The sequence below is a fragment of the Chrysochloris asiatica genome, unplaced genomic scaffold, assembly GCF_000296735.1.
Source record: "Chrysochloris asiatica unplaced genomic scaffold, ChrAsi1.0 scaffold00078, whole genome shotgun sequence".
Lineage (NCBI taxonomy): Eukaryota > Metazoa > Chordata > Mammalia > Afrosoricida > Chrysochloridae > Chrysochloris > Chrysochloris asiatica.
The window spans coordinates 5,524,776-5,540,269 of NW_006408596.1; the positions used below are offsets into that span (position 1 = coordinate 5,524,776).

At 51.7% G+C, this 15,494-nt stretch overlaps 1 protein-coding gene across 1 annotated transcript; it reads right to left on the bottom strand.

Moving 5' to 3' along the window:
• Positions 1–4,592: 4,592 nt before the first annotated feature.
• Positions 4,593–5,255, bottom strand: FAM109A (family with sequence similarity 109, member A). The gene has a single exon (XM_006865496.1). The coding sequence runs from the start codon at positions 5,253–5,255 to the stop codon at positions 4,593–4,595; it is 663 nt and encodes a 220-aa protein (XP_006865558.1).
• Positions 5,256–15,494: the final 10,239 nt, after the last annotated feature.

Here is a 15,494-nt window from a genome sequence, read left to right on the forward strand (position 1 = left end):
GGGTTTTACAGATTGCTTTGAATTGGTCCTGCGTAGGGAACTCGGGCAGCGCAGTGGCCGCGGACTGCAAGGTCAGCAGCTTGAAACCACCAGCCTCACCGCCGGAGAAAGGCGAGGCGCTTAGCTCCCGCCCAGCCCCACAGCCCCGGGAACCCCACACAGGGTCGTCAAGTCAGAACATACTCCCAAGTTGTCCCGCTTGGTAAACTTCTGGGTCTGTGGCTCCACGGGTGACATCAAAAGTTGCCGCCAAGCTCCCTCTCTCTGTACCATGGGAAAACTGTCCTGCCTGATGTCCAGGCTGAGCAATGGAGGTGAGGTGGGACAGGGAGAAAGAGGGAGAAATGTGTAGTCTCCCCCGTTTTTTTTTTTTTTTTTTTTGCAGATGCCTCTGCACTGCTTTTAGCCTAGTTTTCTGACCTGGACTGGCTTTAGCCCCATCCTCTAAACTCTGCCAGGGTGAGGCAGTCACTGAGGGAGTCCCATGTCCAGATTCCTAACTTGCAGTATTTTCCTTAATATTGTGATTTTTTTACTTGCGAGTGCAGGAAACTTACATCCTGGATTTTATGGTAGATCTGGAGCTCTGGAGTTGTTCTATGAACGCTTCCTTGGTGAGATCCCCCTCCCTTCTCAGTGGAGTGTACCCTACCTGGTTTTCGCTGCTATAGCCCCAACCGGAAGTCCCGCCTCACTTTCTTGAAAGATTTCAATTTTTATTCCATCAATTCCTGGTGCCTTGTACTTTGCCATTTGGAACCACCAAAAGGTTGGTGGTTCGATCCCACCAGCAGCTGCTTGAAAATCCTATACAGGGTTGCTATGAGTCAGAACCAACTTGGTGGGTGTTCAAAGAAGCTTCAAAAAGTTTGTGGGAAAAATTCATTTCAGCTGTCAGACTTTTTGGAGCCCTTTCTCATTCACAGGACATATAAATACAATGTAGAAATATCCTGTCTAACCTACTTATAGTCCCATGCACCTGCCCACCCCAGTGCACTTGCGTACCTTTGTATCCACTCGTTGTGACTCTCCCTCATGGGGCTCTCTCTCTTCCCCGTGATGTGGGGCTGTGGCAATTGTCCTGATTCAGCCTTTGTAGCAAGCCATTTCCCGAACCCCAACTGTCACCACAGCCCCAGGAGAAGTGGAGGGAATTACTCAGCACACACGGGATTCTCACAAGGGGCCCGATTCCTCAGCCAGATTCTCATTTGTTCTTGAACTTGTTCTATAGACCTAGAGTGTACTTTGCTCTTACTAAGCCACATTTTCCCAAATATGCATGATTTTTCCAGGCTGGCAAGGCAGACTTGTGACCCAAGCTCTAAATTCGTCACACTGGGTGACCTTCCCTTGAGTCCCCCATTAGTACAGCAAATAGACCATGAGTCTGAGATAGTAGATACATAGCATGAATGGAGCTACCTGGTGCTCATAGCAGACCTTACTAATCAAGTTAGGCTCATTCATTCTGAGCTTGGTTGCAGCCAGAATTCTCTTCACTCCAGGGCCCTAGGTAGCAACTACACACTGATCTCTTGCATTTGCTGTGTCTGATCTAACTTCCGTCCAAGTTCTCATGTCTTCTGTCCTCACTTAACTTTCAGCCCTTCCTCTCCCCCATCTTCCCCCAGCCTCTAAAAAAGGGACTCCATACCCCTTACACCGCCACCCCCCGACACTTCCCAACTGTGTAGCCTTTGTTGTTGTTAGGTTCTGAGTCATAGTGACCCTATGTACAACAGAATGAAACTCTGCCCAGTCCTATACCATCCTCACAAGTGTTACACTTGAGCCCATTGATGCTGCCACTGTGCCAATCCATCTCGCTGTGGTCCTTCCTCTTTTTCACTGACCTTCCATTTTACCAAGCATGATCTCCTTCTCCAGGGACTGGCCCCTCCTGATAACATGTCTGAAGTTTAAGCAATGAAGTCTGGCCAATCCCGACTTCTAGGGAGCACTCTGGCTGTACTTCTTCCAACACAGATTTGCTTGTTCTCCTGGCAGTCCAAGGTACTTTCAATATTTGCTTCTAACACCTAAATTCAAATGCATTAATTCTTCTACAGTTTTTCTTATTTATTGTCCGACTTTCACATGCATATAAGGCTATTGAAAATACCATGGCTTGGGTCAGGCACACCTTAGTCTTCCAAGTGACATCTTTGCTCTTGAACACTTTTAAAGAGGTCTTGTGCTGCCGATTTGCCTGATGTGATACATAATTTCCTGACTGCTCCTTCCATGAGTGTTGATTGTGGATCCAATCAAAATGAAGTCTTCGGCAACTTCAGTCTTTCCTCCATTCATCATGTTTTTTGTTGCTAAGTGCCCTCAGGATGGTTCTAACTCAGCACCCTTGTATAGGGTTTCCAACAAGCAGCTGGGGAGTTTGAACCACCGACCTTGTGGTTCAAGCTGACCTTGCTGTGGAGTGCATATCCTACAGCGGCACACTGGTCCAATTATAAGGACTTTTGTTTTCTTTACACTGAGGTGCAACCCATATGGAAATCTATTGTCTTTGATCTTCATCAGTAAGTAAGTTTAAGTCCTCTTCACTACCAGCAAGCAAAGTTGTATCATCTGCATATTGCAGGTTCCTAATGAATCTTCCTCCAATTGTGATGCTGAAGTGGATTTCTTAACCTCTCTGAGCCTCTGTTTTGTGCTCTGTCAAGTGGGGCGGATGTTTGCCCTCAGTTATGGTAGGAATGTGTCTGTTGTGCATGCAGCCTGGTAGGTACTTGGCAAGCATGGGACCACTCCCTTGCTGGACTGTTCCTGGTTCTGCCAGGCAAACCACATGAGGGTTGCAATGGGGGATTGGCAGAGAAAACACCACCACAGTCGTTCCGTGACAGATGTGTTTATTTTAGTCCCTGCATCCTCCCCTCAACTCAGCCCCAAAGGCAGATTGACCCCATCTTGTCCTTTCAGGGGGTGAGAGCTTTCTGTAGCCCCAGCCACAAAGGCCACAGTACCATCTGTTTGTAAACCTACACCAGGTGAGGGTGAGGCACCCGGCCCTACCAGCTGGGTCTGGCCAGGGCTTGCGACTCCAGATAGCTCTTCACACTCCTGTGGACACCCAGAGCCTGTGGTCTGGCAGAGCAGAGGACTCTGAGAAGGAGGGGAAGGGAAACGTACCAAAACCCCAGAGGCAGCTGCAGCTGGAGAGAAGGCAGAGCTCCCTCCTGAGGCACCTCGGGGTCTGTGAGCAGGCTTTTCAGCCCCCCTCTCCTGGGGCAGTGGTGTTCACCAGACAACAGAACACAAAAACAGTGAATCAGCAAGAAATAAAACCCCGAAACATTTAAAAATAAAATTAAAACTGCAACCCCACCCACTGAGCCAGCAGTGATGAGGCCTTGATTGCAGACACACCTGCCCGCCTGCCCTCCAACCCCGCCCCAAGCTGCCCCCAGCTCCAGGGTCTCCCGAGAGGGCACCAAGGGAGCCAAGAGGCAGTCTCTGGAGCAATAAAGGTTGGAGTGGTGGTGTCCTCAGGGGGTCCCCATGTGGGACACTGAGGATTGTAAACATGACCCAGCCAGAGGGCCAGGGTGTCCTGAGCCCTATTCTCCCTGGACTATAAGCGGGCACTGTGGTGAAAAAACAGAGGCCAGACCCAAACTCCTGCTTTAGGTCTCAGACTCCCCTCGGGTAACAGGAATCTGAGCTGAGACAGGGGCACTAAGGCTGGGTCTGTGAGCTGAGACACAGGTATGGAAGTTAGGTGCATGATCTCAGACAGGGGGACCAATGCTGGGCCTGTGATCTCAGATGTGGCGGGGGGGGGGGGGGGGGGGGTAATGCTGCGTCTGTGAGCTTGCTAGAGGATATGATGGAGGAAACATCATGGAGTTGGAGGGAGAGGACTCTAGAGCCAAACAGCCTTTGTGGCTCCTGTTTCTACCACTGGGCCTTCCTGAGGGTGAGTCAGCTCACGGCCACTGCCACTCCTCACTGGGTAAACCTGTCAGAAGCCCTAAGGCATTGGATGGGTTCCAGCTTAGGCCAGAACCACCCAGGCCACCCAGGCAGGTCAGGAGGAGTAGGCCACCTCTCCGAGTGGCTCCACCCAAGCTGGGCAGAAGGGGGGTCAGGAATGTGACTTAAGGGTCCCACAGGGACACAGACACAGCCCACCAGCTGCACCTCCTTAGGTCTGGCCAAAGTCCAGGGGCTGGACGAAGTGCAGCCTCAGCCCCACTGGGAAGATGCCATGTCAGAGCTTTGTCACACACGGAAGGAGGCCTGGGCCTGCTCCCACCCACTGCCCCTTGGAGCTCCTTCAGCACCTGCTGCTTTAGGAGCCAGGCCAGCTTCTCCCGTGGGGTGGGGGTGTCCAGGAGCACAGCTGCCCAGGTGGGTCAGGTGCCTTTGCTGGGTGACTGGGGCCAGGCGGCAAGGTGCCCTCAGGGCTGGATTCTCCTCAGATTCGGGCATCATGGGCCCTCAAGGCCAAACTGCCTTCACAATCCAGCAGCTTCTCAGAGCCACAGTCTTCCAGAACCAGGCTGCTTAGAGACATCAGGGCCAGTTGTGGCTAGTTTTCCATAGGACCAAGCCATCTGGTCTCTTCAGGGCTGGACCCGGTTCCTAAGCCACTGGTCCCGAAGTGCCCTGACTTCCTGTCCGTACCACTCGTGTAACTGGGCAAAGGAGGCCCTGTCCGGAGGCTCATTGGGCACCGAGGGCCGCCGGCGGGGAGGCAGTGGCGGGGGCCCGGGCCGGCTGCCATTGTTGGTGACCATGGGGGTGGTAGGTAGCTCGGTGCTCCAGACAGCACAGCCGTTCTCCTTGGACAGGAGGGCGCGGGGCCTGCGGGGCAGTGGTGGACAGCCCCCAGCCCGCACGGCTGCCAGCTGCTGCTCCAGCTCACGCACTACGAGCCGCAGGTAGTCGAAGCTTGCCCGAGACAGTGCCTTCACCCAGCCTTCCATGGAGGCCTGGCTCTCGGCAGCCAGCACATAGGTACGCGCTCGGGTTCCAGCAAAGCGCACGGCAAAAGCGAACTCCTCGGCAGCCTCCACCAGCTCCACAGTACAGCCCTCCAGGATGATGACCCCCACAGGCTCACGGCTGGCCTGGTCCTCAAAGTAGAAGAGCATGTTGCCACGTAGCACGAACCAGCGGCGATGGTAGCTGGTGTGCCGCCCGCCCTTCTTGTAGAGGAAGCCGGAGTTGTCAGCCGGGGTGTTGCAGGTAGCGTAGGAGGCCAGGCTGCGCTCGTTCAGCTTCATGGCAGGGGACCTGCGGGGAACTGGGGCCAGATCCCACCACAGCAGCCTTATTCAATGGCCACAGTTACTGGGTGACCCTGCCCCTTGCCAAGATCTCCCAGCCACCCTGAGCCCATAGCACAGATGAGGAAACTGAGGCTCAAAGAGAAGCTGTCTGTTGGCCCACTGAGGTCAGGCCCCTAACCACATGTTGTCCTGCGCCCCCCCACCTCCCTCCAAAATAATGTCAGGGTTCCAGACTCCAGTACCAAACACACACTGACTCAGTTACTGGTTACCTCCATTGGGGACAGGGAAACCGGCGTTAAAGAGGTCACTCACTCACTCACTCACTCAAGGTCACAATGTAAGTTGGGTGGAGCTGTTTCCATCAACCCCTGGGGCCAGACCAGCTGGCCTCCAGCTATCTCTTCATGCTCCCAGCTCTGTGGAGTCTATGACTGAGCCAGGATTTAACCATCCATAAAACAGGATGTCAACAGAACCAACTTCAGAGGTTTGCCAGGACTTCAGTTATTCATCAGCTACTAAGCACCTACTGTGTGCCAAGCACAGCTCTAGGCACTAGGGATACAATCTTGAACAAGAAGCCAGGGGAGGGGAGAAAACCAGTGAACAAATTCACAGATAAGTATGTCTGCCACATGGTCTTAAATGGTGAGGAGGCAAAAAACACGGTAGGGAAGGAGATCAAAAGTGTTGGGAACAAAAGGGACATTTGTGATTCTAACAAGGTGTTAGGAGAGGCTTGGAGGAGGGGAAAGAGGGAGCCATGAGGCTATGTTGGGGAGAAGAGTCCATTCAGAGGGAATGGTGGTACAAAGGCCAAAAGAACAGCCAGGAGGCACAGGGGCTGGAATAGAGTGCAGGAGGTGGGCGATGAGGTCACAGAGACAGATCAGGACCTCATGAGATAATCCGAATAAAGACCTGGGCCCAGGGTTGTTTCCAACCTACGGGGCGAGGCGAATGTAACTTAGAGGCTGTAACACTATACACTTGGCCACAACCATTTCCTCCCTCTTCCTACAGGAAGCCCACAATGAAAATTGGTCAGGTAGGCTTTATCTCGAGGTGACCATGCCTCACCCTAGGGATTTCCTCAGCCACTCAGATGACCCACACTGACCCACACATACTCATAGGACAGCCAAGTATGTAAACTCCCTGGTATGCAGTAGGTACTCAATTAATGTTCATTCCCCTGTCTGGGTGGTGCCTTACTCAAGACCAGGAGGAATGAGGTCTGGCTCTCCCAGGAGCAGCTGACCTCAGTGGGGCCCAGCCAGGTTGCCTGACCCAGGTGGGAGGGACAATAGCTGCCAATCAAATTCTCACTGTCCTCACCACTTAACCTTGCCCACCAGGTCAGCCGGGGAGGCTTTCTGGAAGAGGTGGCATGAGGTATGATGTAGGAGCTTAGTCCAGCCTGTCACAGCCTAGCCAAGGACCTGAAGCCAGGGCTCTGAAAATCTCAGGTGTTTAATCCCTGCTCTCCCTCCCTGAACTATGTAGCTAGCCTTCTCTGGCCTCAGTTTCCTCCCCAGCAAAATGGGACTCAAAGCCCGCTGTTCACGGAAACCTCTCCCCTGCCACACCTGCTCCACTGCCCTCTTACCTGTAAGACCACAGCTTAGCTCACGGCCCTCTGTCCAGCTCCAGTCTCAACAGGCTCTCCCTGTGTTCAGATCTCAGCTTTGCAGCATCTCAGCTCTGTGACTCTGGGCAAGCTGTTAGCCTCTCTGGGCCTCTGTCTCCCCATCTGTCAAAGAGGATTATAACAAAACTTGGTCACAGCTGCTCTGAAGATGAGTCCGGATGATGCGGAAGGTGTGAGCAGTGTTGGGCCCAAGTGCACCCCTCCAGTGCTCAACTCTCAGCAAATGGTCGTGGTCTCCCAGTCCCCCACAGATGATCATTCATCAAGCCCACTGAGTCTTCCCTTAGTCCTCAATCCATAGCCAGCTCCTCATTCTAGGCCCCTTCACCACTTAACTGGACATCTGCAGCAACCTCTTCCCAGTTCCCTGCCTCCATCCATGCTCCCTGCCTATCCATGGCTCCTCAGTACCTGGGGTAATGTCTAAAGACCTTCTTTAGTCTTCTCTAGCTTCACTTTGGCTCCAGGCTTTTACTGATGTTCCCATCCACTGAGAACACCTCCTCCAGGAAGCCTCCCCTAACAGCTCAGAGTGGTCAGGAACCTCCTCTGGCTCCCACAGTTCCCCTGGGTGTCGCTGATAGCTACAGTGATCACACTGGCTTGTTATTGTGTGGGCACAAGCACCTCACACCCCCAGCCTACAGGCTGTGAGTTCCAGGAAGCAGGGATTGGCTCCTATACACACTAAGTGCTCAACCAGTGTCTTAATGTCAGCAGGGGCTTCAGAAAGAATGAGGCAGGGATACAGCCACTGGAAGATGAGGCCCCCCGGGATCCACGAGCAGCTCACAGGGTCAGAAATGGAGGTGGGGCTCCTGGAAGGGTCATGGAGGACAGGCACCGAACCGAGAAGTGGCTGGGACATGGGTGGTCAGGAATGCATCTGCACACACACCTGGCTAGACCAGCCCTGGGGTCTCACTGCTGCCTTCTTTGGCCCCACTGCCATGGGTTCTCCACAGTGAGTGATCCTGAGAAAACCCCATCCAGCCCCATCCCTGGCGCGCTCTAAGCACTCCTGGTTCCCAAATCCACTCACCACAGCCTCCAAACCTTTCCCCTCACTTGGTGCCAATCACACTGGCCTCCCTGTTGTTCCTCAAACACACTAAACACATCTCACTTCTGAGCCCCTCCTTTACCCTCCCACAGCTCTGCATCTTCCCATTTCAGCAAGACCATGGCCTCAGGAAGCTGTCCCACGCCATTCTGTACACAAGAGAGCCACACCCCCAAGTCATTCGCCCGCACCTCAACCCAAAATTACCTGGGTGGTGTTTTCCTGATCCAGGAGGGCAGGTGTTTTTTGTCTGAATTCCAGTGCCTGGCACATAGTAGGTGCTGAAGTACCCGTTGGGTGAATGAAGCAGTTATCTTTTTAAACTTCTCAATAGCCCCATGAGTAGAGGGTCTATTCCCCCAATTAAAAGATATGGAAACTGAGGCACAGAGAGGCTAAGTAACTTGCTCAAAGTGGGCCCACAATCCCATGCTTTGGTCAACCAGCTCAGGTGGAGGGAGAATGGTCTTGGTCCCTTAGAGCTAAAGGAAGAGGGACTTCCCCCCAATGGCACGCCCCTCACTGCCCAGGCAGGACAGCCTGCCTCAAGGTCACAGTGCGACATCATGGAGACCAGCCCTGACTATGGCCCCTGCCTCCTCCAGTTCGACAAGAGCAGGGAGGGCAGGAAGTAGCAGGGGCACAGGTTCCAGCCTTGCCTAGAGGCTGCCGGCTGGGGAGGGCCTTGTCCCGGGCTTATCTCCCCTGCGATTTCCCAAGAAGTTCAGAGTTTGCTTCAGCAGGCTGCTGATTCAACAGCCCATGCTAGTTCCCCAAGGCCAAGTTCCTGCCTCCACCATGTCCAGGCTGGAGGACCGTGGGCAAGTCACCTTTACCTAATAACTGTGTGGCAAGGACTCAATAAGCAAGGTAGAACAGGCTTACGTGTGCTTACTTATCTGCAGTGAATAGTTTTACATGTTTCTGTGGTGAAACTTCATACAGATGAGCAAGTAATTAATTAAGCACATGTAAACCTCAGTTTACCTTGTGACTGGGTCCTCTGTGTCCCTGTCAGGGATTGTAAATTAGAAAACACACTTGGATTCTGTAGAAAGGTGCTAAAGCGTTAGCAGAGAGACAGATGCCAGTCGAATCTTTCATGTGGTGCAAATATGTGGAATTATTTACTCCAAATTACTAAGTAAGCACAAGTAAGCCTGTGTTTACTTTGCTTGTTGGATAACCCGACTCAGGGATATGGAGAGGGTTCAAGGAGTGAGAACACAACCGGCCGATGAACTATAGGAATAGTGCCAAAAATACCTGCGCTGCCTGCGCTGCCTACTTCTATAATACCCACCCCTACAAGCAGGGGTGACTTCATTAATGCTATAGAGTCACTTTGTGCCTAGTAGGTAGTGAGGACTCAGAGGAGCTGTCAAAAAGGCAAGTAATTAGCCCACGGTCTCCATACACAGCTGGTCGACATCCTGGACTCTAGGAAAACGGAGGCACTTCATTTCGCTACTCAACAGGGAGGACTCAAGGGCAGGAGCCCAAGCGGCTCATCCTGGGGTGAAGTCCAGCCTCTCCCAGTGTCCTCCGAGGGGGCCTGCCCATCAGTAGACATATGGGAGGGTGTGGCCGGCACGGGCTGAAAAACATGTGCAGGGGACCCCGAGGAGCCGCCTGTCATGCGCTGCCCTCGCCAGTGAGCACAGAGACCCCCGTTCGGCCTGGCCCTCAGTGGGTAAGGTGTGGGTACTCTACAGTTCCTAAAAGGGCCGCCCGGGTCTCTGGTGGTGGTCAACGACAGAATGGAAATGCTTATCAGCGGCATACCCACCCCTCCTTCAACGAAGGTCCCTTATGGGGCTTGGGGTCATGGGCCACTTTCGCCCTCGCCGCTGGGATCCTTAATGGGAACGTGATGGCTGGAGCGGGTCGCAAACGGAAAGACCCAGCAGAGCACTCTCCAGGCGGCCGGAGGACTCAGGCCCGCGGTGGCCAGACCCCCGGCCCGCGTCCCTGCGCAGCTCTCCGGCCTTACCTCGCGGCGCAGGACTACGGCGGAGAATGCGGCGGAGAGAAGGGAGGCGTGAGGCCGGGGGTCGCCCGGGCCATAGCCCGGGACCCGCTCAGCTGCGGTGACTGCAGCGGTGCTTTGTCTTCCCGGCTGCCAGGCTGACGCAGCCGCAGGAGAGCGTGCCTCCTACGGAAGGAGGCGGAGGCAGTCCGATTGTCGGATCCCCGCGGGCTAGCTCCTTTAACTTTTTCCCAACCCACTCGTGCCGCCCCCGCCCCCGCCTCTGCCCCCGCGTTCATCCAGCCCCCAGATTGGCCAGTGAGAGGTCGGCACGCCCCCGGATTCGCCTTGTTCCTGTTGGCACGCTCCGGAAACCGCTCTTAAAGGGACGGAGACTTATTGACACAGACTATCCTCTCTGGAAAAGCTGTATTGCAAAGTAGATTCCTGCCTCAAAGCCCCATTGAGCTTTCTTTTTTTCTTTTACTGTTTTAAATTTTTTATTGTGAATTGAGTGAAGGTTTACAAAGCAAATCATCAGTTTTGCGTTCAACAAATCATGTACTTCGTTTCATTACAATGATTGTATTCCCCTCCAAGTACCTTAATACTACAGTATTGATCTCTAGTCTCTTAGCCCCTTGCATTCTTCCCTAAGTCTCCCGCTACTTTCAAATTTTCTCTGCCACCCTCTCTCTTGTTGTACTGGCACCCAAGTTAAAGCTGTGGGTTAATGCACCAGACTGTAAAGCCGTTTGAACTGCAAGGTTGTCGGTTCAAGCTCACCAGCTGCTCCTCCGAAACCCTATACAGGGTCACTATGGGTCAAAGGCACATAACAACAACAATCCTCTAGAAGACACACTGAGCTTTCAGAGCTGAGGTCAGGCCTCAGATTCCCCTGGGAGAGATCCAGGATATTGATAGAGCCCTAGGCGTGAAACCAGAGTTTCCCTTTGCTGGAGTTGCAGATTTAACGCCTAGTTAAGTTAAATTTGAAAAAGAACTGTGCACAAATTTTTAAATTAAAAAAAAAAAACAACTGAATACGGGATATTTAAGGCGTCCTGACTCCACTGCACATAACCACCACCAAGGCGTCCTGACAAAACCACTACAAAAATGTACTGGCAACTTTTCTAGGCTGAAAAGGTTAAATGTTGAGGTAGGTAGACGGTGGACGGGAGTGAGTCGGGTCATTGAACCACGGTGAAACCTTAGAGGATTCTCTTCATTTCTCTGTTCTTGTGTGATCTGTCATGGTGTACCTAGGCCAACTCAGAGACACACTATAGAACTTGACTAGAAGTACCCTACAGTGTTTCCTACGCTGAAATCTTTTTCCTTTTCCAACTTTTTATTGTGAATTTGGTGAAGGTTTACAGAGCAAATCAGTTTTCCATTTACAACTCACACACATTTTGTTTCATTTTATTGGTTGCCATCCCCACAATGTAACACCATTTATCCCATTTCTCATTTGCATTCCTCCTCCTTTCCTACCCAGTCTTAACTTTGTTCTTGGGCAATTGCTGCCCCTTTCATCTCACATGGTGGATTGTTCTAAGGTGTTATTGTCCCCCTTGTAGATCTGTCTGTTGTTTAGCTGAAAATTGAACCACAGGGTTGAGTTCATTTTCAGCCCTGGTGACTACGGGTGACTAAGGTCTTGGGTGTTTCACCAGTCTGTATGTGACCAGGGAGCCTTATCTTTTGTATGATTTTGAGGTTTTCGTTTGTTTTATATTTTACAAGTTTGAATTGTGTTCCACATTTTTCTTCCACTCTGTAGAGGACCTTCCAGAGCTGTTATGATAGAAACTGATGTTCCTGTGGCCCTTTAGTGCGCTGGTCTAATGTGTCCATATGTCTTTCCTTTCTTTGACACTTCTTCCCTCTGGACGGGGAGAGACCAATAGTTGCATCTCAGATGGCTGCTCATGAGCTTTTAAGACCCTATTTGCTACTCACTATAGGAGCTCTAAGGCGCTTTGGTAGCGTATCTGGTTGCTAACCTCAAGGTCAGCAGTTCAAAATTACCAGCTGTTCCACGGGAGAAACATGAGGCTTTCTGCTCTTGTAAAGATTTACAGCCTCAGAAATGCTGTGCAGAGTCACTATGAGTCAGAACCAACTCCACCAGTACTTAACAACAACAACAACAACAACAACAACAATTGGAATTCTGGTAGCGTAGTGGTTATGAATCGGGCTGCAAACCACAAGGTCAGCAGTTAGAAACTATCAGCTGTTCCGTGGGAGAAAGATGAGGCTTTCTGCTCCTGTAAAGATTTACAGCCTCGGAAACCCTGTATAGGGTCGCTGTGGGTTGGAACCTACTTGACAGCACTTAACCACCACAAAGTAGGCTGTGATGCTGTGGGTTAATGCGCTGGACTGCAAAGCCATTTGAACTGCAAGGTTGGTGGTTCAAGCTCACCAGCTGCTCCTCAGAAGCCCTATACAGGGTCGCTATGGGTTGGAATCGACTGACAGGTCTTAACAACAACAACAAAGTAGGCTGTAAAAGATTGCAACAAGAACTATATGATTTGTTGATGGACACTTGGGTGGTCCCCACCAAGTGGCTGTTCTGAATAGCCAGGTATCTTTGGTATTTGGAACCAGAGAGAACAGGAGCATGGGTGGCAAATCAAGACTGGAAGAGGAATTTAGGAACCAGACTGGGTAGCGGCTACCGTTACCTCCAAACCAAGTATCAAACCCTTACTTCTCCATCTTTGCCACTACTTCCCCAGCCCAAGCCACCGTGTCTCCCCAGCCCCACTGCAGCAAGGCAGGTCTCCCTGCCACCAGTCTGTCCCCTGCATCCCTGGCTCCAGTCTCCACTGAACAGTCTGGGATCCTCTTAGAATTTAAATCAAACTGTGGCCTTCTCTTGCACACAGCCTTTCCATAGCTCCCCATTGACTCAGCCTAAGGCCCAGATCTCCCGCCTGCCCACTCACTCCCCTCTTCCCCTCCCCACCTCCACCCCCAGCTCCAGGCCCGGGAGGGAGCAACAAGGCCCTGCTTGTCTTGCTCAACCGCAACCACCTGGGTCTCTCTGTTCCCAGAATGCATCACACTCCAGACCTTTGCACCTGCTGTTCCTCCTTCTGCAGCAGATTTCTCCCACACACCCTCACCTGCAGCCCCTACTTACTTTTAAGCCCCTGCTGGGCCATCTCCTGATCCCACTGAAGCGAGTGCCCTTCTTTTCCCCTCTCCTCATTCTTTTAAGTAACATTTACTGTGTACCTCTGCATACCAAGTACTGAACCTGCCGTTCCGCAAGAGAAAGAGAAAGCTTTCTGCTCCTTTAAAGGTTTACAGCCTCAGAAATCCTATACAGAGTCGCCAACCGACTCCACGGCACACCACCACCACATATAGTACAAGTAGTGTAGTTACAAGTCAAGGAGAATGAAGCAGAAAAGGAGACATCGCTTGTCGGTGACAATGAGGGAAGTCAGAACTGCCATGTTAACTAGGAGGGAGCCAGGAAAGATTCCCCTCCACCCCCAAGAATACAGCTTTTGAGTAAAGATCTGAAGAAAATTAGGACACATGCCGTGTATATATCTACAGGGAGGTGAGCTTTACTGGGAGAGGGAACAGGAAGTAAACAGGCTCAGAGGCAGTGTGGCTAGATGCGAATATCAAGAGGGAAGAAGAGATGGTGTCAGGAAAGGTGCAGACATTGCCCTGTGGTTTCCAGAGGTCTGGAAGATGACAAGGAATCAGCAAGGACGAGGAAAAGACACCATCAGGAAGGAAGAGAAATTAGATGACAAGTGTAGGAAGCCTGTGTGGGTTTGAGGCGTCTGTACCTAACACTCACTTGTCGTACCTTACATTCACCTATGCCCCCCAGGCAAGTGCCCACCTGGATCCTTTGCATGAATCCCCCAACTTTGCATTTAACTCCACCCCAGTAGCACACTTAGGCCCTTGACCAAGGTGGTCTTGTCTGCCTTATGCACTGTTGCCCCTATCACCTGGTCCAGTACACAAACAGTAGGTACACAGTGGTTGTACCTGAGCACAGGTGTACCTGGGCAGGTACATTTTCTATAGAAAATAGTGCCTATGACAAGCACTACAGAGCTCTGGTGACACGGAGGGTTAAGTGTTGCCTATGCCTTTCGAATGCACCATTTAGTCCGTGGGAGAAAGATGTGGCCGTGTCCTCTCGTAAAGATTTACCATCTCAACAACCTCATGGAACGCTTCTATTCTGTCCTATAGGGTCCTGATAAGTTGGAATCAGCACGACAGCAGTGGATTTGCTTTGGTTATGGCAGAGAGGGAAACTGCACCCCTGTTGAGCCCTCTGACACTCATCTTTTAAAGAACTTTGCCATCCTATCAGCTCAAACATACAAGTCAATTTCATCCATCTTTTATTTAACACAAGACAGCACTCAGTGAAAATGACAACTTCACCTCCCTTGCTTTCACCGATAAAAATCGGTCTCTGCTGGGCTGCAAGTCACTGTTTTCAGTGTCTTCCCTTTCTGCAATCAGCAGAGTAAAATCACACAGTCAGCTTTGACCCACAGAGTCTCCCAAACAGGAACGTATTCATTGTAACTTACTGAATGAGCTCTCAGAACTGGCAATGGGTCGTAGAAACTGCTCAGTGGCGCCCCCTCAGGTGCCACACCTGCTCTACCTCTGTTCCCCAGGCAGACACCCCCTGGGATCCGGATCCTTTGCATCAATCCCCCCACTTTGCATAGGGAGGTTGACAGTGGGTAAGGCAGCGTTTCCTCCCCCAGTGGCTGCCACACCCAGGAGTGGGCTGGAGTACTCACCCCCAAGACGGAACTGAAATTGTCCACCACAAACATGCTGGCCTCAGTCCACATTCTGGGGAGAGACTTGGCAGGGAGGGGTGGGCATATGGGAAGGGTCAGTGTCTTCCCATTTTAAGGTTCCCTTCTCTGGTATGTTTGGGGGAAATAAGGACCCATGTGTACTACCTGCCAAGGCTCTGGGGGGGTGAGTATGAGCAAATTTCCCCACAGGTACTTTCGGGTTAACCAAATCGAGGATTTCAGATCCTTCTTAACAAAGTGACCTCATTGTCTCTTCCATCATGGAAGCGCCTCTCATCTCCCAGCCCCAAGGCCCTCTCACTACAGTTGGAATCTCCTGGTATTTCAGCTCCTCCTTATTGATCACCAGGGTGTATTATTCCACACTAACTCAAAGCCCAGTTCTCTTTCCATCAACCCTCACGTGAAATCCTACAAGACTGAGAACCCCAAGACTCAGGAAGGGCAAGCAGCATGCCTATGGCCACACAGGAAGGGACTGAGCTGGGCTGGAACTAGGCCTGTCCACTCCCAAAGCCCATGTTGATGACCATTGAGCATCATTGCCTCCTTTCCCGCCAGCTCCTCAAAGCATCGTCTCTTCAAACCCAGGGAAGACACAACCCTAGCACAAACCACACACTTAGAACCCACTCTTGGAAATGAATCACACCTCTTCCCATAATCGGAAATATCTGCCATTAAAATCCATTGCCAATACATT

Excerpts from the sequence above, each read along its gene's own strand:
- FAM109A (XM_006865496.1), bottom strand. The coding sequence starts at position 5,255 with ATGAAGCTGAACGAGCGCAGCCTGGCCTCCTACGCTACCTGCAACACC.